Source organism: Budorcas taxicolor, chromosome 2 (genome assembly GCF_023091745.1).
Source record: "Budorcas taxicolor isolate Tak-1 chromosome 2, Takin1.1, whole genome shotgun sequence".
Classification (NCBI taxonomy): Eukaryota; Metazoa; Chordata; class Mammalia; order Artiodactyla; family Bovidae; genus Budorcas; species Budorcas taxicolor.
The window spans coordinates 133905964-133930517 of NC_068911.1; the positions used below are offsets into that span (position 1 = coordinate 133905964).

At 40.1% G+C, this 24554-nt stretch overlaps 2 protein-coding genes across 3 annotated transcripts in view; both read left to right on the forward strand.

The window, feature by feature from the left end:
* Nucleotides 1-5038, forward strand: part of LOC128060881 (aldehyde oxidase 2) — a 108232-nt gene extending 103194 nt beyond the window's left edge. Inside the window, exon 35 of the mRNA XM_052653244.1 lies at nucleotides 4871-5038. Within this exon, the coding sequence (XP_052509204.1) occupies nucleotides 4871-5038 (168 nt within the window). The remainder of the gene's footprint in view (nucleotides 1-4870) is intronic.
* BZW1 (basic leucine zipper and W2 domains 1) lies at nucleotides 4599-15841 on the forward strand. Of its 2 annotated transcripts, none has more exons than XM_052659187.1 (12): nucleotides 4599-4714; nucleotides 5897-5970; nucleotides 7971-8147; nucleotides 9774-9868; nucleotides 10497-10562; nucleotides 11156-11291; nucleotides 12006-12115; nucleotides 12277-12447; nucleotides 12837-12983; nucleotides 13510-13648; nucleotides 14669-14791; nucleotides 15398-15841. In XM_052659187.1, the coding sequence occupies exons 2-12, from the start codon at nucleotides 5907-5909 to the stop codon at nucleotides 15427-15429; spliced, it is 1260 nt and encodes a 419-aa protein (XP_052515147.1). In that variant the 5' UTR covers nucleotides 4599-4714; nucleotides 5897-5906; the 3' UTR covers nucleotides 15430-15841. The 2 variants fall into 2 exon arrangements, with proteins under 2 accessions (XP_052515147.1, XP_052515139.1); XM_052659179.1 differs by lacking the exon at nucleotides 4599-4714 and adding an exon at nucleotides 5134-5219.
* The last annotated feature ends 8713 nt before the right edge of the window (nucleotides 15842-24554 follow it).

Consider the following 24554-nt stretch of genomic DNA (forward strand, 5'->3'; position numbering starts at 1 on the left):
TATGGGGTCGCAAAGAGTCAGACACGACTGAGTGACTGAACTGAACTGAACTGAACAAAACAAAAGCCAACTTGAGGTAGCCCTGGGCCTTGTCTTATGAGACATTTCCTCAAAGACCTGATTTATCCCTCTTCTCCTTAAGGTCATCAGTTATATTAGCACAGCATTTATCAAGTAGGAGCAGAATATATTGCTAGGAATTTCAATCAGTTCAAGGATACCAATAACAACAATACAAACATATCTGGAACCCCAATTATCAGGGTTAAAAGAGTCTTGGAAGAGGGATTCCCAGATGACTCAGTGGTAAAGAATCTGCTTGCCAATGCAGATGTGAGTTCAATGTGAGTTCAATCCCTGGGTCAGGAAGATCCCCTGCAGAAGGAAATGGCAACCCACTCCAGTATTCTTGCCAGGAAAATCCCATGGATAGAGAAGCCTGGTGGGCTACAGTCTGTGGGGTCACAGAGAGTCAGACACAAAAGAGCACACACACAACTATTATGTAAAGCTTTGGTACTCACAAAGCTTTCTTTAAAACATAATTCCAGCTGTTCTTTGTTGTTGTTTTAACAAATAAAAAAAAGGCCCCACACACAAAGAAAGTGCTTACAAGAATGCACAACATACACTTGCTGTATTAAAGTAGCTATTATTTTTATTAGTGAAACGTTGTATTTTTAACAGAACTTCAGAAGTGAGAAATGTGATTTTGGGAGAGAAGTAATCAGTAGCACCAAGGATTTACTTTGGTATTCTTGTAAAGATACCGGATATGGTGGATTGGTGGCTTGAGAAAAAGGATGGGACTATCCTTAAAAGACTGACTCTTGCCATTTCCCTCTGCTCCCCCACATTCTCTCATCTCCAACCAGCTCATCACAATAGCCTCTGTCAGCTCCTCCAGTGAGTCAGATTTTTTTCCTACCTCAAGATCTTTCCACTGCTGTTCCCTCAACCTCAAAGGGCACAGAGCCTGGACTCAACAAATATTTGTTCAATAGATAAATTTGAAACTCTTTTAAATGAAGATAAAAGTTAAATCCCTGATAATGTACAATGCTGCCACATAAGAAAATCTGAGGAAAGATGGTAAAAGGTGTGACCACAAAAAAGATGAATGAGCAAATACAAAGGAGTATACAGAGGTGAAATATTTTTTTAATTTTTACAATATTCTATTGGTTTCTGCCATACAACAATACAAGTCAGTTGTAATTGCAGTGAAGTTTTAAGGAGATAGGTAACATCTTAAATTCTCAAGACTGAAAGAATCACTGTATTTGGCAATAATTTAGAGAAAGAACCCTGAAAAAGTAATTTTCCATGAAGTTGGAAGGGGCATGGGGTAAAGGTCAGATTGTTAAGGAAAAATAAGTCAGCTAAAACATTAATTTACCAAAATTTATTCTGCTTGATAAGGAAAATAAGTAGGATCCAAGAAAGGTGATTTTAGGGACAAACTGTTTTTTAAGTGATCAAGACCATCTCCAAGAAAAAGAAATGCAAAAAGGCAAAATGGGTGTCTGAGGAGGCCTTACAAATAGCTGAGAAAAGAAGAGAAAACAAAGGCAAAGGAGAAAAGGAAAGATATATCCATCAGAATGTGGAGTTCCAAAGAATAGCAAGGAGAGATAAGAAAACCTTCCTGAGTGATCAGTGCAAAGATATAGAAGTAAACAACGGAATGGGAAAGACTAGAGATCTCTTCAAAAAAATTAGAGATACCAAGGGAACATTTCATGCAAAGATGGGCACAACAAAGGACAGAAATGGTATGGACCTAACAGAGGTGGCAAGAATACACAGAAGAACTACACAAAAAAGATCTTCATGACCTGGATAACCATGATGGTGTGATCACCCATCTATAGCCAGATATCCTGGAGTGCAAAGTCAAGTGGGCCTTAGGAAGCATCACTACAAAGTTAGTGGATGGAATTCCAGCTGAGCTTGGGGCTTCCCTGATGGCTCAGAGTATAAAGTGTCTGCCTGCAATGCAGGAGACCCGGGTTCGATCCCTGGGTGGGGAAGATCCCCTGGAGGAGGGTATGGCAACCCACTCCAGTATTCTTGTCTGGAGAATCCCATGAACAGAGGAGTCTGGCGGGCTACAGTCCACAGGTTCACAAAGAGCCAGACACGACTGAGCGACTTAATTTTGTTTCAAATCCTAAAAGATGATGCTGTGAAAGTGCTGCATTCAATATGCCAGCAAATTTGGAAAACTCAGCAGTGGCCACATGACTGGAAAAGGTCAGTTTTCATTCCAATCCCAGAAAAAGGTAATGCCAAAGAATGTTCAAACTACTGTACAATTGCACTCATCTCACACGCTAGCAAAGTAATGCTCAAAATTCTTCAAGGTAGGCTTCAACAGTACATGAACCAAGAACTTCCAGATGTTCAAGCTGGATTTAGAAAAGGCAGAGGAACCAGAGATCAAACTGTCAACATTCACTGGATCATTGTAAAAGCAAAAGAGTTCCAAAAAAATATCTATTTCTGCTTCATTAACTACGCCAAAGCCTTTTTCAGTGTGGATCACAACAAACTTGAAAATTCTTCACAAGATGGGAATACCAGACCATCTGACCTGCCTCCTGAGAAATCTGTATGCAGGCCAACAAGCAACAGCTAGAACCGGACATGGAACAACACACTGGTTCCAAATTGGGAAAGGAGTACATCAAGGCTGTATATTGTCACCCTGCTTGTTTAACTTATATGCAGAGTACATCATGCAAAATGCAGGCTGGATGAAGCACATGCTGGAATCAAGATTGCCTGGAGAAATACCAACAACCTCAGATACGAAGATGACACAACCCTTACGGCAGAACTCAAAGAGGAACTAAAGAGCTTCTTGATGAAAGGACAATGAAAAAGCTGGGTTAAAACTGAACATTCAAAAAAGTAAGATCATCACTTCATGGCAAATAGACGGGAAACAATGGAACAGTGATAGACTATTTTCTTGGGCTCCAAAATCACTGCAGATGGTGACTGTAGCCATGAAATTAAAAGACACTTGGCTCCTTGAAAGAAAATCTATGACCAACCTAGAAAGCAGATTAAAAAACAGAGACATTTGCCAATGAAGGTCCAGCTGGTCAAAACTATGGTTTTCCCAGTAGTCATGTTCAGATGTGAGAGATGGACCATAAAGAAAGCTCAGCGGTGAGGAACTGATGCTTTTGAACTGTGGTGTTCAGAAGACTCTTGAGTCCCTTGGGCTTCAAGGAGATCCAACCAGTGCATCCTAAAGGAAATCAGTCCTGAATATTCATTGACCGATACTGAAGCTCCAATACTTTGGCCACCTGATGCAAAGAACTGACTCAGTGGAAAAGACTCTGATACTGAGAAAGACTGAAGACACGAGAAGGCGACGACAGAGGATGAGATGGTTGGATGGCATCACCGACTGGATGGACTTGAGTTTGAGCAAGCTTGCGGAGCTGGTGATGGACAGGGAGGCCTGGCAATGCTATGCTGCAGTCCATGGGGTCACAGAGTCGGACAGGACTGAGCAACTGAACTGGTAGGAGACTAAGGAAGCAGATGAAAAAGCAAACAACTAATGTACAAACGGAGTAAAAATAAAACCTATATCCTGAAGACACTGTGCATCTCTATTTGTCCAGGTTTGTAACTGCCACAGTGCTTTTCGCACACACTATGTTACTGTTCCCCAGCTCTCTGGTGACACATCCTCTAATTCGATAGTGTGTGCGAAAAGCACTGTGGATGTTAGAAACCTGGACAAAGCATCAATTCTTCGGCGCTGAGCTTTCTTTATGGTCCCGTGACTGGCAGCATTAAGCATCCAAAGGAACTTGTTAAGATAGAAATGCACATTCTTGGGTTCCACACCGATGGGATTCAGGTGAGTCTCCGCAGTGCGTTTTAACAAATCCTTCAGCGCATCTGATGATCTCCAAGTTCCCACAATCATCACACTCAGGAGGGAACCACGGAGACCACTGCAAGGACGGCGGCCGCAGTCGGAGGACCAGACTTCCTTCTGATCCCTACCTGGATTTTCGTCGCTCCTAGCAGTGGTAGTACATGAGCCCACCCAGCCACCATCGCGGAGCAATGTTGCCCCGCTTTGGACTTAGCCTGTGCAAGCTCTTTCCAACTTGAGCCAGAGAAGAGGCCAGAAAAGAACTCCTTACTAAACTCCGCTCCCACCCACGAACGTCCTGGGCGTCCCCAGCCTTCCGGCTTCAACTTCCGGCGTAGGGGGAGGGTGTGGGAGGGGGAGTGGGTGGAAGGGTCGGTGCGGAAGGGACTTGGGACGGACGTATCCAACTTCCTCGGCACCGGCGGGGGTGGCGGGGGGATATTCGTTCTCCCAACCCCCTCCAGGTGCTAACTAAGAGGCCGGAGGACACGGCGGTGGAAGAAAGATGGGCTAGTCTAGTCTAGTGTCCGGGAAATCGGGAACCCAATAAAAGAATAAAGAATCTTTGAAAATCACGTTCGCTTCCTTTCCCACCCCAGGCCGCTGAGCCGTGATCCAGGAGGGGTGGAGAAGGGTGGGTAGGGCACCGGAGGAAGAAATCTCGCGATAGGAGACCGGCCGGGGCGGGGGTGGCACCTCTTCCCTCCTCCTCCTCCTCGCGTTAGTTCCGGTAGCAGAGGAGACACCGCCGCAGTTGCTGCCACCTCCGGGGTTTCTGGCTCTTTTCTCATCGCCTTAAATTCGGTGAGACGCGGGGCTTGCTCATCTCGGGCCGAGATTGCGGGCCCTAGTTGTTGGGTAGAGGGTGAGGGAGCCGGTGAGTCCTTTGCGGCCGGATTTGGATGGGCCCGGGCGGAGGCCGCCGCATGAAGCCGGACCAGATCTCGAGGTTGGATTCAGGGGTCGGAGCCGCTGCTCCAGCGGGGAGATCGAGAGGCGGCTGCCCGGGCCGGAACGCGGGGCGCCGTGTGCCCCGCGGCTCCACGGACGGAGGCAGTGGGCGAGGCAGGCCCTCGTCCAGCCCTGTCCGGCCTGGGTAACAAAGCCGCCGCGGCCTCTGTTGGGTGATGTACGCGTGGGGGGTTCCGGCGGGCGGGGCGGAGGGGCCGCCACCACCACTGCGGCCGCCTCCACCGCCGCTGCTTTCGCTGGAGGGCGGGCGGATGTACGGGGCGGCGGGGCCTCCGGCGCGAAGCGCCTCGGCGCCTTTGGTCCGCTCGTTGCGGCGGCCGCCACCGCCGACCACGGGGTCAGTGGAGAACGGGCTGCGGGCGAGGAGCAGCCCTTGGGCGGGGTGTGGATTATCCGTCGCTGGGCTGGAGGCCCGGGAAGGGTTGAATGGGGAGACACGTGCCCGGGCATGAGGCTTGCCTGGTGAGGGATGGGGCGGAGGAGGCTAGGCCCGCTCTCAGCCACTTTTTGCCGGCTGGAGTGGTGCAAGCGACCACTACGGTCCCAGGCACGACTTGAGGGTAGGGTGGTGCTGCCCTCGGATGAAGGGATTAGCCTTCTGATAGCGTCTTTAAGTTGACGTACATGTTTTGGATACGTGCTGATTACGGTGGTCGTTTCTGTTAGCCCTCTGTGGTGCTCAGAGTAGTGGAAGATGAAGGCGAATTTAAACAGGAACGAGGAGGAGACTGCTTATGATGGGTGGTTTGCCACTAGTCGCAGTGGCGCTGTGAAGTCATTTAAAAGTGGCCTTCACATTTCATCTTTAAAGAGGTTTTTGTAGGGAGAAATGCAGGTTTTGAACTTACATTTAATCAAGCAAAGGTAATTCTTTGTGCCCGTCCCAGGTCTATTGCTGGGCTGAAAGTGTATGTTCTATGTAGTTTACCCGTGACTAGGCCAAGGTTTGATGGTTTGTTTTTAAAATGGATGTTATGGCACTGATATTTTTAAGGCCTTATTTTCCCCCCTTAGGGTGTCTTTTATGAATAATCAAAAGCAGCAAAAGCCAACGCTATCAGGCCAGCGTTTTAAAACCAGAAAAAGAGGTAAATATTTATATTTTAATATCTTCTCTTCAGACCTCCAGAATAACTTATATCTTGGTTCCTCTGGCAGGCTATTGCTTAGTATTAAAACTTAAAGGGAAACTCCCAGAAAGGAGCTTGAATTTGTAGTTGACTGCCATTTCAGATATACCCTTACTGTTTCTACTGCCTTTAAGCTTTGTGATATCAACATAGATATATCTAAGCAGGCTAGTAATGGTCTTTATTGTGAACATACAGTGACTCTAAACAAAAAAAAGTATGGACTTCAGGGCTTCATTTTCACTCGCTAAATTTCATTTAAGCAAGATTTTGCTTGAGAGAAAAGGTCAGTTTATAAAAGGAGAACTCCTAATGTGATTACTAGTTTCATCCAAGCTATGTGAACATTTGTGAGAGAAAAATCAGACTTTAACCCATGGAAGTTAATTATGGAACAGAGTTCACATTGCACTGTCTTTTGAAACTATTTCCTCACAGACTTAGGTTTTTGTTTTAAAGCACAAGAATTGCATTAACTACTTGTATTTTATTAGATACTTTGGGGAATATTGAATACTGTAGCAGCTCCCGATACAAAGTTAAATGAGATGTGGTCTCAGATATATTTTGTCTTAGCTTTAATGTTTTACCCCTAAACTTTTCAGTGTTATTGCTCAAAAGTACATATTGACCTTATCTTACAGCAAACTTTTAGGAAATAAAGAACTGGGTTGGCTACTGGTTATAAATTATGTTTTTCAACCCTGAGTGGCAGACACTTTGAGATGTATATTACAGAATCTTTTTATAATTTCTAATTGTAGCCTGCCGCCTTACAGCAGGGAACGAGTGTTTTGATTCTAGTCTTTGAAGATTCATTAAGTTTTAGGCCAGTAAATTTTCTCAAGAGGAAGAATAGTTGGGAACCAGAACAATTCTATCATGGAAAAGCCTGTATATGTTATCTGGTATAATACATTATCTAGTAGTTTTAGTATTGTTGTTAGTATCAGGAAGATATGTCACTTCCCCAGTTGCAGGTTGAGATTACTCATGGTCTCTTAATTCTTAATAATTGGATCCTGATTTGCCTGGGACTGAATAGAGTTCCCAGGACATAGGCATTTCAGTGTTGCAAACAAGGAAAGTCCTAGGCAAACTTCGGTCACCCTAGTACTATGTAGAAATTAAGACATCATCTATCCTAGGTAGGGAGATCAAAGGCTACCCTGGAGTGTGTGACGGCAGCACAGTAAAGGCTGGGTATATGCCCAAGGCACTGTTCAGTGTTCTTTCTATTTTATTTATGTCATTTCATATTCAGAACAACTTCATGAGATGGATCCTACTCTTAATCACCATTTACCTCAGGAACATTCAGACATGAAGAATGCACCAAGTTGCTCAACTTCAGATAGCAAAGTGCTGATCTCAGTTTAAATCAGGCAGTTTAAATCCAGAGCCCCTACTCATAACTGCTCCATGTCATGTATTGGATACTCAAAAAATGTACTTTCTAAAAATTATCTTAATAAGTATTAGAGTGTTTTTTTTTTCTTTTTAAGTAGAAAGTGTTATGGTCATTTAAAGAAAATCAAGAGGTGTCCCTACTTAGACAAAATTTCACTCAGGAATAAAGTTTACCTGAAGTATAGAAGATATCCTGAATTTCACACATTCCAGGTGGAAATTGTCTCCTAGCAGTAGGAACACACCAGCTCATTTAGGTCACTTAGGAGACCTGCGTGAAAAAATAGAGAGAAGCCATACACTTCTTGTGATAGGCAGTCCTGCCCTGCACTCTCAGAGGTGCAGCTTGCAAAGGATATGTGTTTAGTCTCCTGTTGTGTTTGCTTGTGTTACAGGTCTTAGGCAATTAAATAGCGTTTGTTTTTTCCAGATATTGAAATAAGTGAAATGGTAATGAATGTGGTTAACTTACCTCAGTAGTTACAGCTTCATAAGGCAGTGGTTTCATGCCCTTTTAAAACTTAAATGTTTTGGGGTTTTCCCTCCAGATGAAAAAGAGAGGTTTGACCCTACTCAGTTTCAAGACTGCATTATTCAAGGCTTAACTGAAACTGGTACTGATTTGGAAGCAGTAGCAAAGTTTCTTGATGCTTCTGGAGCAAAACTTGATTACCGACGATATGCAGAAACACTCTTTGACATTCTGGTGGCTGGCGGAATGCTGGGTAAGTGTCTGGGTCTTGTGGGAAGAGTGTTGTATGGGGATTATGTAAAACCCAGCATATGAACTGTTTGACAGACATATCAAATCAGGATGGCTTTGTTTGTGTTTGTTTTCTTTTTTTGTAACCCCCTTAGGATTTTCACTGTTTTTTTTTCTTCTCAAATTATAGTAAATTTGCAGATTGCCTTGCTATGTATAGCTTTATATTTGAAATCCATAACAGAATCATAACATTTGGGGAAGACTTTTCAGTCTGATACATAAGTCCCAAAACATCTGTCATAGGTGATTTTTCCAGCTTGTGTTTGCATACTCTCTGTTAATGAAGAAATCCGTATCTCTTGTTCTGTCTTACCAAATACTTTATACAGACAACCCTCTATCCAAGGTCCCACATCCATGGATTCAACCCAACTGTGGATCAAAAATTTTCCGGGGAGGAGCAGAAAGTTCCAAAAAGCAAAACTTGGATTTCCATATCCAGCAACTGTTTTTTAGCATGCATTTACATTGTATTTGATATTACGTACAACCTAGAGACTGTTAAAATATACAGAAGGATAAATGCAGGTTGTATACAACTACTATGCCCCTGGTAACCCTGGTTCCATTCCTGGGTTGGGGAGATCCCCTGGAGAAGGGATAGCCTACCCACTCCAGTATTCATGGGCTTCCCTGGTGGCTCAGGTAGTAAAGAATCTGCCTGCAATGCAGGAGACCTGGGTTTGATCCCTGGGTTGGGAAGATCCCCCTGGAGGAGGGCATAGCAACCCACTCCAATATTCTGGCCTGGAGAATCCCCAGGGAGAAAGGATCCTGGCGGGTTACAGTCAGTTGGTTCACAAAGAATCAGACACAACTGAGTGACTAAGCACACACATTCCCTTTTAAATAAGGGACCTGAGTATTGACAGATCTTGGTGTCCACTAGAGTCCTGGAGCCAATTCAGGACAGTACTATACCTGAGTCCATAGGGTGGCAGAGTTGGACACAACTTAGCAATTGGACAAGTAACTGAAGCCTGATTCTGCACTCTTCTATGTATTAGCCACTATCACTTAGAATGTGCCAAGTACAAATTGAGAGGTTCAAATACACATTGGATTTTGAAGACAATGTTAAATAGAATAAGACATCTTAATAACACTTTGAATACTAAAATGGTAATATTTTTGATGTGTTGGGTTAAAATATATCAAAATTAATTTCACTTCTTATTTTTAATGTGGCTGCTAGGAGGTTTAGAATTACATTATGTGGCTCGCATTATATTTCTACTCATAGCCCTGTTAATTTACTCCTGCCCTCACTCTCAGCAGCTCAGGATATCTTAACAGAACATGCTACTTAGTTATATATCCTCAATTGATGCTGGTAATTTCATTTCCATGGCTCCCTAAAGTATTCAAAAATGTTTTCACAGTAACATTGTATTGAACCTCACACCAGGCTGCTGGAATGAGAACTCTTACTTGTGTACATGCAGAATGGAGGCTTAGAGAGGCTTCCATAGCTTGCATGTAGTCAAACAGTTGCTCAGTGGTGGAACTGTGAAATCAGAAAGGTTGAAATAATAATTAATTTTAAATGAATGACATTACAATTTTTTTGTAAAATATACTTTAGCCCCAGGTGGTACACTGGCAGATGACATGATGCGTACAGATGTCTGTGTGTTTGCAGCACAAGAAGACCTAGAGACCATGCAAGCATTTGCTCAGGTGAATTAAACTTTACATAATTCAGTTAGCTGTTATCCATCTGGCTAATGTTTAAGGAATAGTCTGCTTTTAAGAGGTTGGTGGCAGAGAGTTGAAGGAATTTGAGCTGAAAGTTTAGAGGTGTTCTTGGTGTATAGTATGATTTGGAAACTTCAAAATGCATTGAAGAAAAAAATTGAATTACTTTTCCTTTTCTTGTTTGTTTTTCTAGAATTAATCCTTTTTTTTTTTTTTTTAAGGAAAAAATCTCATTTGAAAGTTCATACAAGTGCATCTAACCTAGGGGTTGTTTTTGTCATTCAGAAAGTAGAACTATATTTTATGATCTTCTGTTAATATCCTACCGATAGGTAAATGACTTGTATTTGAGCAGTAATTAATTTGTGCTTTGATACTTTGGCAGTAAAAGTCTATGGGGGCTGGTAATTAAAGTGTTAACATTATTGGTATATTGTAGGATTTCAGAAAGGACAAGACTTCCTAAGCTGATTAAATATCTAATGAAAGGTTCATTTCTTTGCTGTTCTAGAGATACTGTGGAGAGGTCTTAGTTTCCCTGATTTAGATCTTTTGGGTATCTGACATTTTTACATATGAAGTTATTCAGTTCCTTTATTAATTCTTACAGGTTTTTAACAAGTTAATCAGGCGCTACAAATACCTGGAGAAAGGTTTTGAAGATGAAGTTAAAAAGGTATGCGCAGCAATATCCTTTGTGGAAAACAAAAGGTTGGGGCCAAAGAAGGGGATGTTAAATCCTAATTCTGCCATGGTTTTGAGGTCATTTTAGATATGTAGGTGGGCTGTCTTTGAAATGAAGTTTGGAGTATATCATGTAGTTTAATTTGCTGCACACTGTTTCTTAGTTCTGTGTTCAAACAAGTGGCAAAGTGGTAAAAATCCAAGTGGAGTTTGTTCAAAAGTCAGAGTAACAGATCAGAGCTAAATACCTTGACAAAGAGAAATTTACCATGCTTGCTGTCAGAGTCAGATAGTGTACATATCGGTGCACAGAAAATTTGATAAAGTTAATATTAACTCATTCAGTACTCTCAAAAGCCCTGTGAAGCAAGTTTTATTTTACACATTTACATGTGGACGAGAGGAGACTGCACCAGAGGTTAAGTGTCTTGCCTAAGATTATTCAGCTAGTGAGTATTATAACTGAGATATAAACTTGAGTGATGAGACCTCAGAGCCCATAGTTTTAACCAATATAATATGCTTTACTGCTTCTTTTTATATAATACAGTTGCTCTTTTAACCCTTGACTATTTACCTTTATAGCTGCTGCTGTTCTTAAAGGGTTTTTCAGAGTCGGAAAGGAACAAGCTGGCTATGTTGACTGGTGTTCTTCTGGCTAATGGAACACTTAATGCATCCATTCTTAATAGCCTTTACAATGAGAATTTGGTTAAAGAAGGTAATCAACCTTTCATAAATGGATAATCTCTAGTTGGCTGAGAGTGGTGTAGATAAGAGCATAAAAGATGAACTGATATAAAAGTTAGGATATAGTTTGTGTAGATGTGACTTGTGTGATAGTGATAGTTTTTTTAACTAGTATCCTTGAATTTAATTGGTTCATTTTAATTCAGTCATTTAATGTATAACTTTAGCATTTAGACACACACCAAATATCCAGGGTCTAGACAAAATGTGATTGATTGTAAAGTAAAAATAGAAATGCTGTGGAAACCCAAAGAGATTAATTCCAATTGGGAAACTTAGGAACATTTTGAATAGAGAAAATGGGGGAAATGGCAAGCTGAAAAGGAAAACAAGTTCCCTTTTATGATATCCATAGTTAAATTGTTTTGTACAGTAACTGAAAAGCTAACTTGTTTTTTTTACTTTGATTACTGAGTATTTAACATGCCTCAATGTAATTCTCAGAACAACTCTGTCAAATATAAGAGTTGTCACTCTCATTTTACACATCAGAAAAATCTAACTTGACTAACAGTACACAACTAACAAGTGGCAGAATAGAGAAATTGAAATGGGTTGGTCAACAGTGGCAGAGGGAAGTTTGGGGATAAAGTGTGTGCTGGACCTTCAGAGAGAGGACATGGGGAGACAAAGTCATTGAAATCCAAGAAAGTACTTCTGTTAAATAAGCTCTGTTTTTCTACAGGGGTTTCAGCAGCTTTTGCTGTAAAGCTCTTTAAATCATGGATAAATGAAAAAGATATCAATGCAGTAGCTGCAAGTCTTCGGAAAGTGAGCATGGATAACAGACTGATGGTTTGTGACTTTTCATTCTTCACTTTCTTGACAACACTTAAGGAAAATGTACCGGCAGCTCTCCCATTTTTAATCTGTGAGAAGAAGGAAAGTGTTTTTTTGTTTTTTTTTCCTCTTTAATGATTTGAAAACCATTTAACCAGATTAAATTCTCATTTCAGGAACTTTTTCCTGCCAATAAACAAAGCGTTGAACACTTCACGAAGTATTTTACTGAGGCAGGCTTGAAGGAGCTTTCAGAATATGTTCGGAATCAGCAAACCATAGGAGCTCGTAAGGAACTCCAGAAAGAACTTCAAGAACAGATGTCCCGTGGTGATCCATTTAAGGATGTAAGTATTTTACCAGAGTGAGTTTTAATAATAGCTGTAGAATGTTATGCTGAGGCTTTGCCTCAGTCTTTTTCATATTTGGTGCCTTACATGTGCCCCCAGATCCAAATAGTTGGGGATTTTGTAGGGTGCAGGCCAATAGACAGACCTTTCTGTTTTCGTCATGGGCTTTTCTTAGGTACTTTGCCTATGTGTAACAGAAGGTGTAGAAGTAGAAGTCTATACCTTCTAGTTTTAAAAGTTGTGTGGTTGTATGTGGTCTCCTGGTCATTGCTAGTTGCATGGAAAGATCTTCGTGCTTTTTTGTAAGTTTGATATGTATAGTATCAAACTTAGTTCTGTACTAAATATCATACTTACTTCTGTACAAAATTTGGATTATTTTGCAGATAATTTTGTATGTCAAGGAAGAAATGAAAAAAAACAACATCCCAGAACCCGTTGTCATTGGAATAGTATGGTCCAGCGTAATGAGCACTGTGGAATGGAACAAAAAAGAGGAGCTTGTAGCAGAGCAAGCCATCAAGCACTTGAAGGTATTAGAACTGTGCCTGATAAAACATTACTTTTGTAAGTGGGATAAGTGCACAGTCAGTGTACTTTTTCCAAAAGGATTTATCATATCCTATGGTTTCTGGAGGTAAACCACCAGTAAGTAGACAAATAACATGTTAAATATTGGTGATAACCTTTTAAAAAGTCTTAACTTGGGCTTTCTGTTGCTCACAGGATAAAAACAAATACATGTTTAAAAGTAGCTAAAACTTGTAATTTGGTGTTTGCTTTTGAAAGAATATTGAAAAATAGGTTTCTCTCTTTTTTTCCCTTTAAAATATTAAGATTGTAGTCGCAGTTATCTGGAATTCTTGGTTTAGTATTGCCTCTTTGATTTAAATGCTTAAGAGATTTTTCTGCCTTTAAAAAAAAAATAACTTCCACTAAATAGAATATATAATGATTGTAAAAGATGAGTTGTGGTCTTTTAGGAGTTTGTACTGCATGTACAGATTCAGTACAGCATTGTACTGAATGACTGAATCTTTTCTCCTTTCCCTGTAAAAGCAATACAGCCCTCTACTTGCTGCCTTTACAACTCAAGGTCAGTCTGAGCTGACTCTGTTACTGAAGATTCAGGAGTACTGCTATGACAACATTCATTTCATGAAAGCCTTCCAGAAAATAGTGGTGCTTTTTTATAAAGGTAATTTAAATTTTGAATTCTGTTAATACGTTTATTGCAAAGCCTAGAAAACTCAAAATAATTCTAACAAGTAGTTCTCTGAACATCAGCACCCTAAAGTATTTCACTCTAATCGTAGGGCTGAGTTGTCTGATATAATTGGATACATTTTTAGTGCATTATTATTAAAACATCTCTAAAGCCTTCTTGATGAGCCTCAGACTTCACCTGCTGCAGTCCTCTTCCCCAGACAAAAGATTTTCTTGGTTCCCATATTTTAAACCTAGAGGCCTATCTGCATCCCCAGATTTTTTTTTTTTTAAGCGCCCTGTACTTTGGTGATTATCAACTTGTGGTTAGATTTCCTTAAAGTATCTATACCTCCACTTATTTCCTCCAGATTGTTTAGAAATAAGTCTTTAAAATCCTCATTTAATTTTGGAAAAGTTTATAAATAACTTTTAATTTTATCAATAAAACAGTGGACTTTTACATAAAATCACAGTATCACATGTAAAATAATCTTTTTAATTATCTATCAAATATCCCTAATCATTTATCACAAGATTTCTCAACCTTGACACTACTGTTTTGGGCCAGAAAGCTGTTTTGTAGATGACTGTCCCATGCATTATAGAGTGTTTAACAGCATCCCTGGCATCAGCCAACAGGTACCAGTAGCACATCTCCCCAGCGCAACAACCAGCAACGTCTGTAAACATTGTCTGATGTCCCTAGGGGATCAGGTTGCCTTCAGTTGAGAGAATCACTCTTCAAGTTGATAAAGTTTATTAGTGCATGGCTCTCATTTCATCTTTTCTACTTTTCTTTTAAAAGTTAATTTGTTGAAGAAACTAGCTGAGTGTTGAACACAGATTTATTTTGTAAGCAACAAAAATAATTGATTTTACTCCACATTTCAGTAAAAACAAAAATGCTCTGAAGGCATGTGCACCTTAGGGAGTTTCTGACTCTGCCTCAGTTACGGAAGTACTGTATGAATACTCCACAGATGTAAAGGGTGCTCTCTCTTCTTTACAGCTGAAGTTCTGAGTGAAGAACCCATTCTAAAATGGTATAAAGATGCACACGTTGCCAAGGGGAAGAGTGTCTTCCTTGAGCAAATGAAAAAGTTTGTAGAGTGGCTCAAAAATGCTGAAGAGGGTAAGTCTTTTCATTTGTGCAGTCTGTTTGGTAAAGCCTGAGAACTTATTTTAATGTGGACAAGAATATGTCCATACATGTCATCCTTCATTCAGATACCATTTTGTACCTAAAGTACAGATTTTTGTTCATTCATGACACACCTCCAAAAACTCATTTACTTTAAGGCAGGGGAGAAAAACTAGACTTCAAGCATTTTGATGACTTGGCCATAATACTAAAGTTCTTAGGAAAATTGAAAATTTTGAGAATGTGTGTATTAGTCAATCACTCATGTCCGACTCTGGAGCCCCCCTGGGCTGTAGCTTCCCAGACTCCTCTGTGCATGGAATTCTCCAGGCAAGAATACTGGAGTTGGGTTGCCATGCCCTCCGGGGGATCTTCCCAACCCTGGGACTGAACCTGGGTCTCCTGCGTTGCAGGTTTATCATCTGAGCTACCAGGGAAGTCCAAATATTTATGAATTTTGAGATTTACAGATGCATACTTTTGGATATCCTCATATGAGTAGATCATTATTAATAAAAAATTTTAAGTAAAGTTATAAATGGAACTTTTATTTTCTGATATTATGTAATGCTTGGTTGCACTTTTCCCCTTTTCTAGAATCTGAGTCTGAAGCTGAAGAAGGTGACTGAATTTTGAAACTACACCCTCAGTAAAGCAAACAGGAGTTGTAGATAAAATGTCATGTCTCATGTGTCCTGGTTCTTACATCTTCCTACCTCCCTATATCAAGCATGATATAAGGGCTTTCATGGCAAATTTTATTTTAACTGTTTCTATGGTTACTGGAAATGTTGGATTTAGTTTCTAAAACCATGTTTTAGGTAGCTACAGGAGCTATAGATTTGAATCTGATGTTGCATTAGTCTTTTCAGTTATCTTCTACCTCCTGTATTTTCTACTGTAATAATGTAATTTAAGGCCTTCCACAATGAACAGTTCACTTTATTCCCTGGGTTTTCTATATAAACAGTTTTCAAGATATGATTTGGTTAAAAATAATTTGTTATAAGAATTCTGTTTGCAAATTAAACTGTAAAAGTATCCAGTGTCTCAGAAGGCAATGATTTGTGTGATAATTTGATATGCCCAAAGCCCTGCTCATCAATGAAAACTATCGTATACAGTAATTGAATTCATTAACATGAATCTTGAGTATTTGGACCATTGCTTCCATGTTAACATTTTCTTGGCATTTTTAGCCCCAGATGTACTTGAGCTCAATTGTCTGCTCTCTGATTTTCATTCCCTAAAATGAAGCCATGGAGAACAAACTTGAAAGTAGGGTATTTGGGAAATTGTATGTGGCAAAGGTAATAGGAAGAAAAAAATTAAGCTTTTTCCCATTGAAAAACTTCTGCATTCAGTTTGTTTCTTTCCACACAAAACAAATGAATATTCTTTTCACAAAGCCATTTTCAAACATACCTTGGAAAAAGCCTTGCCATTTAAAGTATTTTACACTTATCCTGCACTTAGATTCGTGAAAGAGGACCAGAAATAGTGCGAGTAAAGCAAATGACTGTACTAAACCCAGAAAATTGTTGAAAGAAAAAAGATCAACATGTTCTAATTGGGACTCCAAATATAACTCCATATTGCCTGTTGGCTTAGCGTATTTGTTGTAGAGAGAGAAGTGCGGTGATAATGATGTGTTGCTACTTGGTCATAGTGGACCAGCTTCATTCTCTTCACAGGTTCATTTATGACTCAGCTATCTGGCTGTTAACCTAGTTGCCAGTTTCTTAAATTGCCATGAGCCAAATATCTCTTCTATACAGTTGATCCATTTATTTTAATGGCTGCCTTTTTAATTTCCATCTTTTCTTGCTGCTACCTGTCTTTATATGTAGTCATTAGAAAACAAAGTGTGGCCACGCTTTTTGCTGGAAAGATTTCATGTTGAAAGTGAACACTTTGAAAGTTTTTTGACTGGTGAAAGAAACAAGCTTGGAATAATGCCACGAGAGACTTGAGTGGGAATTGCCTTTTTCAAAGGTGCCATTCTTATGAGCCAAGAATTTGTGTTTAGAAGTTTATCTTAAGGGAATAACATGTAATATAATTTGAAATAAAGGTATAACCTTATGAAGAAGAGCATTATAATTGATACCGTTGTGAAGGGGGTGAAATTGTTAAATGAATGACTTGATAAAGCTTTCATGCACAGGCAAAATGTATTCACTAGGTTTCTACATAGTGATCTGCTTTTACTTTGTAATTTGTAGTCCTCAAAAGACTTTTTTAAAAAAAATAAAGTCCATCCTTACACTTAGGTTTATATAGGTCAGTCTTTTTTTTTTTTTAAATTTTTGTTTGTAAATTCCATGCTGATACCTAGTGGTAACTGTATGTTATGCGTCAGATGTATCTACTGTGTAACCATTAAACAATTGCTCTTTTCATCCTTATGACTCCCAACTTCACAGAATTGTGATGTAGCAGAAATTACATTAACATTTCTACACCCAAACCATTGCATGTTACTGCAGTACAGAGTGTACCTTGTTTATTATATACTGTGTATAGTGAAAGTGTGTGTAGTTTTCCAGAAAACTACATTATGATCTCTGTCTGATCAGTTTTTTCCTTCATAATGACAAAGTAGTGTTTACTTACTGCAATATTAACAGTAAGTGGATGTCACCTAAGACAGTATAAAGAAAGGGAATGCTTTCTAAAAAGACTTAGCAGATTTTCATTCTGAATTTTAAGTGGCAGTTTTGAGTCTCAGCTGCCAGTGCCAACCTCAGATATGTAAATATAGATGTTAAGATTGTACTTGTAATCATGATCCGATAAATGTTCATTGATTTTCCTAACTTGGTGTCAGTTTCTAAGGATAAGTCTCCTCTTAGATACCATAATTAAATGTGTGCTTAGAGCTGATTAAATTTCTTAATCTTAATTATTCTGGGAGTATTGTCCTAGAGACATTTATTATATTCTTAAGAAAATTGCAAATGCCACAGGCTATTTTAACACAGCGTAGTAATGGTGGGGTGAGATTTATTTCCAATTCAATGTTTTTAAGGTTTTTTTTTCTCATCAACCCTATCCCTAAAGCGTTTTAAACTTGAACAGTGCACCAATGAATTTTTTTTTGGCCACACTACTTGGCTTGCAGGATCTCAGTTCCCCAACCAGGGTTTGAACCTGTGCCCTCAGTATTGAAAACATGGAGTCCTAACCACTGGACCACCGGGGAATTTCCCCAATGAATTTTAGTATCACAGATATGCTGTATGTGTATTCTATCTGCTTTTTACATGAAAAGAGTAAGAGGGGCTTGGGGGCCCTGTTTGGGGGTGACACCACCCTCATTTGAGAAATCACACTCTAATGTATTTTTCTAAGGGAGGACCACCTAGTGGCAGATGTTTGCATTGGCAGACATATCTTTATGTGTGTCCAAATCCTGAAGCAGTATTGTTTTCTGCCAGTTAGTAGAAAATAGCAGACCTTTGTTTTCTGCCAGTCAGCATCATTTAACAGCTGTGCTTTACATCCTTCCAGCCACAGGCATGAGACAAATCATTGCCCATTGGCTTTGGACGTCTTGATAGATTCTTGCTTGATTTAGAAATGTATTCATAATTAGAATCGTTCAGGTTCCTTCTCATCTATAAAAAACAGTTAAAATCCTAGGTGAATGATCTAATTAAAGTAGGTTATAATACATTGATAAATGGCATTGAAATTTTACCAGTGAGTCTACAGTCATATCCAAGTAAGCTGCTTGCAGGAACTGATGGAACTATTATTGGCTGGTTGAAAATGTAACATAGATGCCAAAGTTTTAGTGTACTTTATTAATACCTAGACTACTGAATTACCTGTGTAAAAATTTCCTCCAATGCTATTTACAGGTGCCATGTTAAATAGGCTATTGCATTTCTGTGACAATTCTAGTAAACTGCCTTGCTGTGATCTTTCATATAAAATATTAGTGCTCTAGTATTGATAAAGAGTATGTCTATTCACCAGCCTACTGAGGCCTAATGGTTTCACATATAATTATTAAGAAATATGTTTTTAGATGGCTTTATATAAGCGGAATCTAGAAAATAAGTACTTTTGACTTCAAAATAATGAATTTATAATTGGCCTCTGTCTAAAAAACTTGAATTGCAGTGGATTTGTACTTAAAACACATTCTTGCATAATTGTATGAAATTTGGTTTGGGTCAGAAAGATTTCCAAACTCCCTTTCCCTCTCTCCTTTTTTTTCTTTCTATATAACTATGGCTATTAGCCACCATACCAAATCCAGTCGTTTTAATTTTCCAATGCACTTATAATCCTTTTATCTTTATTCCAAGATTATAATTTCACCTCTTAATGAATTGAAAAAGGGTGAGAATATTTTACAAATAACAGTCAGTTTCTGTCAAGTTATTAATTAACCTTCAAGTAAAGGCTTCAACTGCTTGTGCCTACTCTAGTGCCCTAGAGGAGACAGTGGCAACAAATCTGTTTAGTCCTTTGCTTTGTAGACTATCGAGAGGGACCAATATCTCATTAAACTGTGATACAGTTAGAATGTTTATAGTTGTATTAGTGTAGGTCTGTGAACTATGCATTCAATATGTATAATGAATTTGGGGTGCTACAAAGTTATCAAATATAATTGAGTTGTTTCAGGGAATTTCCAGTCAGTGTAATAACCATTTTAAAATACCTTAGGATGAAAATAGTTTAAACCATTTTTTTTAAAGCTGAACTCCTGAAGGCTGTGCTTCAAGTTGACTTAGAGGTAAACATTGGGGAAATACTGAAGAATACTCTATACAGAAAGGTGTTCTACATTCTCTGGCATCTTAAGAATAAAATATTATTTCTGTAAGTACACTTTATTTCCATTCTAGTTAGGACTAATGGATCCTGGCATGGCAAATAGCTGAAGAATGGAGAAAACAGGATAGCTGATAATCCAGATAGTTCTTGACACTCTGAGCAACCTCAAGTACAGCCGTTCAAGCCAGTAATTACATTGCTGCATTATTTCTGTGTTTAACTGTGAAATTTGCTTCTTGCCTGTACCCTTGAAATTGAATAAAATTTCATGAACTCCTTACTAATGTAAGAAGAAGAGCAATGACTTGCACTGGTTGTTGTCAATAACCTTTGAGTGCTGGAGTTGTTGAAAACTCGGTCCTTTTCCTGGTCCTGTTTTGCCTTCGTGTTTAAAATGCCATCAAAAAGGCCTGTGCCCTCAGAAGACAATTATCTCCAGATAATGTTTGCTTTCGTTTGACTCACCTATACTTCAAACTCCCATCCAAACCTGTGCACATTCAAAAAATGCCATCTACCCTCTCCAGAAAGCTTCAGGTCCCTTCTCTTTCCTTCTCACATCTAACAGATCAAATACTGCCCATTCCAATTACAAGATCACTTCTCTCCAAAGCCATTACCTGAATTGAAGCCATCAGCATCTCTTACGGAGAAGGCAATGGCACCCCACTCCAGTACTCTTGCCTGGAAAATCCAATGGACGGAGGAGCCTGGTGGGCTGCAGTTCATGGGGTTGTGAAGAGTCAGACACGACTGAGCAACTTCACTTTGACTTTTCACTTTCATGCACTGGAGAAGGAAATGGCAACCCACTCCAGTGTTCTTGCCAGGAGAATCCCAGGGACGGCGGAGCCTGATCTATGGGGTCACACAGAGTCAGACACGACTGAAGTGACTTAGCAGCAGCAGCATCTCTTAACACCTAGGGTAGTGTTTAAATGCAAGTGTAGTTTTTAAGATTTTTGCCTTTGCCTGAAGGGTGCTGTATAATCCTTTAACTTAATCTGCCTTCCCCTCGTTCACCACTACATACTCTATTCGATAGTATTTGGTAGTAAGCATTAAATTTTAGTTGAATATGTGAAGGAATAAGTCTGGTGTTTCCTGGATTAGAATACTGGAGTGTATAAAAAAATGAACTTAGGGGAAGTTTACATATAGAATTAACTCGTCATATGAATTTGATAAGATTAACCCAAGATTTCTCTTCAGTAGTTAGGGTTGCTGTTACCGATGGGACCAGGATTAGAGTCTGTCAGTCAACAGAGATGCTTTGCTGAGTTTAAGGTTATGGAGGTGAGCAGGACGGTGCCAAAATTCACGCCTGTGGAACAGAGTAGGTAATCAAGAGTGCTGCCGCTAAGTCACTTCAGTCGTGTCCGACTCTGCAACCCCATAGATGGCAGCCCACCAGGCTCCCCCTGGGATTCTCCAGGCAAGAACACGAGTGGGTTGCCATTTCCTTCTCCAATGCATGAAAGTGAAAAGTGAAAGTGAAGTCGCTCAGCCATGTCTGACTCTTCACGATGCCATGGGCTGCAGCCTACCAGGCTCCTGCGTCCATGGGATTTTCCAGGCAAGAGTACTGGAGTGGGGTGCCATTGCCTTCTCTGAATCGAGAGTGAGGTGAGTGCAAAACAAAGACATTAGAGGTACTAGCAAGTTGGAGAGTTCACTTTCAAGGGCTTTCTATAATCTGCCACTCAAATGCCACAAGAAACAAATCACACCAGAAAAAATATGGTTTGTAAGCCCTCTGCATCGAAACTCCATGCCTTCCTGAAACACAATCTTGGATGAAGATGTCACGCTTGTCTATGAGCTGTGTGATTGGGCAAATGATCCAATCTCTGAGCCGCCTTTTCTGCATCTGTGAAAGAAGGAACTGTGATAATGATGCTGATTTCATGAAGTGGTTGAGAAGTTGACAATGAAATGATCTATTTAAATAAAATTGAGGTGCTTGATGTAGTACTTGTCACATAATCACATGAATAGTGGCTATTATTTTTGCCTGGCAAGGAAGGATATGTTCATGGGGAACTAAGAGCTCTGAACTGAGGTCTCTTGTTAGATTTGAATTGGTAGAAGGTAATAGAAGTTTCAACAACCATCATCACACTGCCTGCTTTAGCAACACTACTGTGTGCCCATGTCCACAACAGAAGAAGCCACTGCAATGAGAAACCTGTGCACCACAACTGGAGAGTAGCCCCCACTTGCCGCAAGTGGAGAAGGCCCACGTGCAGCAACAAAGACTCGGGACAGCCAAAAGTGAATATTTTTTAATATTATTTTTTTAAAGTCACAAAGAGAACAGTTAATGGCAGATGAAAAATATTCAGTTGTTGGAAGAAGGAAAGCAGATGACCAACTGACTTGGTTTTAGCATTCTCTGTTCTAATTTTGTGGCACAGTAGAGACCTAACAAGGAGAAATAAATCGACCCCAGGGTCCAGGAAAGTCTCAGAAGTTAGGACTGCTCATTTTAAGGATGCTGGTAAGGAATAAAGCTGAAAATAGATGAATTTATTGGGCTCTGTAAGAGCACCTTCTCTATCCTTTCTCAATTTATGCCACCACTGACTGCCCTTACACAATTAAGCAGAAAATGGGTATACCATCTGTATAAATTGGGGAGAAATGACGGGGGGCTATGGACTAGTTGACAGCATAGAGGGTAAGAGCACCATATTAAAATTCTAAACTCCCCCCTCCAAAAAAGTGGGCAGATCCCTAGCACAATACCCCTGTGTAGCAGAGCTACAGTAGTCCCCAGTATTGATTCTTCTGATTTGTTCTTAAGACTCCTCAACTTTTAGCTGGACACATGTCTGCTCATAGAACATCTGTCAGCCTCCCTTGTAAGAGTGACCATATAATTCAGCTACAGATGATGCCCCTAGAGGAAATGGCCATGTCTTTCCCCTTCCCTTTTTCCTTCCTACTAGCTGGGAAACGGGCATGATGACTGGAGTTCAAACAGGATTCTTGGACCACAAAGATGAGGAACTATTTGTGGAGAATTGCAGAGCAGCAAAATGGGAAAATCTCGAGTTCATAACAGCGTTATATCCCTGAACAACCTACATCTGGACTACTTTCAGATAATCTTTGGATCATTTTTATTTCAGGTATTCAATTCCATGCAGATGAATGTAATCCTGAATGGTTCTTTAGAAATATAAAGTGAAACAGCAAACAAAATAGCCATAATAGACTCAAGGAGAAAACCCAAATAGATCCATCATCATAGGGGAAAAAAATCAGGAGGTAATGTGCCAATTATGAAGCTGTTGTCTCTTAGCTTCAACATACCCTTTCATCCTACATGATGTTAGGGCTGGAACTCTGCACACTGCATTTTTTGCACGCCATCTGGTTCTCAGTTGTGTGTGTGTGTGTTAGTCACTCAGTTGTGTCCGATTCTTTGTGACCCCATGGACTGTAGCCCACCAGTCTCCTTTGTCCATGGGATTCTCCAGGCAAGGACAATGGAGTGGGTTGCCATTTCCTTCTCCAGGGGATCTTCCCGACCCAGGGATTGAACTTGGGTCTCCTGCCTTGCAGGCGGACACTTTACTGTCTTGAGCTACTAGTTAAGCTCTGCCTATAGAGGGTCTTAGAGGGAAACTGGAATGATCAAGGAGACTGACTTGCTGCTTCCTGTTTCCTTCCTGTTCCTGTCAGTGTCACTTCAGCAATGGCCCATCACCCTGGAGTAGGCACTTGGCTCCATTCTGCAGTTTTCCACACTGACTTACTACAGTCACTCTCAGAAATACCAGTACCAGCCAGCTGGCATTTTTCTCTCAAAAATCTGCCTCAGCTCCATGGGGTTCATTCTCTGAGTTGAAGGCTGTAGTACCAGCCAAGTAAGTGCCCCTCCCCAAAGTGAATCCTCGCTCTTTGGATTCTCTTCTGAACCTTTAAATTTTAATAATCCTAACATCTTGCCTTTTTACCTTCAGCCACAGACAGGATTGCTGCTTCTTGCAATTACTACCTCTGGAGAAGGCAATGGCACCCCACTCCAGTACTCTTGCCTGGAAAATCCCATTGGCAGAGGAGCCTGGTAGGCTGCAGTCCATGGGGTTGCGAAGAGTCGGACACGACTGAGCGACTTCACTTTGATTTTCACTTTCATGCGTTGGAGAAGGAAATGGCAACCCACTCCAGTATTCTTGCCTGGAGAATCCCAGGGACGGCGGAGCCTGGTGGGCTGCTGTCTATGGGGTCACACAGAGTTGGATACGACGGAAGCGACTTAGCAGCAGCCTTTTCAATTCCCTAGTTCTTACTTTAAAATACTTTATATTAAATCTCTGTTAAAACTGGTCTCCTGGCTGGAAAGAATTGGCACCAGGAGTGGTCCTTGAAAACAAACTGTGAAAGAGGGTATTTGGGATCTGGTTTGTACTTGAATGTGCTGTGGAGCTTCTTTGGCAGAAACAGAATTCTAGGAATCCATGGCATGAAATAGCATCATAGCTAGTGAAATTATTGATGAAGCACTTCAAAAATGAAGTGTTTGAGAGGCCAGGTACCTGCTGCACTGGCCATTATTGGCCATTATTGCATAATGATTATTATAAGGACGTGGCTTTGAATGGTTGCATCTGAATCCATGAGACACTGCAGAGGCCAGAAAGTAATGAGAGGACATATTCAAGGTGCTTAAAAAATAAAAAAAAGCATGTCAATCAAGAATTCTGTAGGCAGCAAATCTATCCTTCAAAAATGAAGGGAAAATTGAGAAATTCACAGAAAAAAAAAAAAAAAACACAGAAAATCTGTTATAGAAGACCTGCTCTACAAGAAGTACTGAACAGTCCTTCAGGCTGAAATGAAAGGACACTAGACAGTAACTCAAACCCACATAAATAAAGAGTATTGGTAAATGTCACTACATAGGTAAATATAAAAGTATAAATGTCTTTTTTGTCTGTAATTCTTTTTT

Bases quoted from the DNA above. Each gene is read 5' to 3' on its own strand.
- BZW1 (XM_052659179.1), top strand. From the start codon at position 5,134: ATGTACGGGGCGGCGGGGCCTCCGGCGCGAAGCGCCTCGGCGCCTTTG. The intron at 12,448-12,836 runs GTAAGTATTTTA...ATTATTTTGCAG, and splicing joins GTGGTGATCCATTTAAGGAT to ATAATTTTGTATGTCAAGGA. The intron at 13,649-14,668 runs GTAATTTAAATT...TCTTCTTTACAG, and splicing joins AGTGGTGCTTTTTTATAAAG to CTGAAGTTCTGAGTGAAGAA.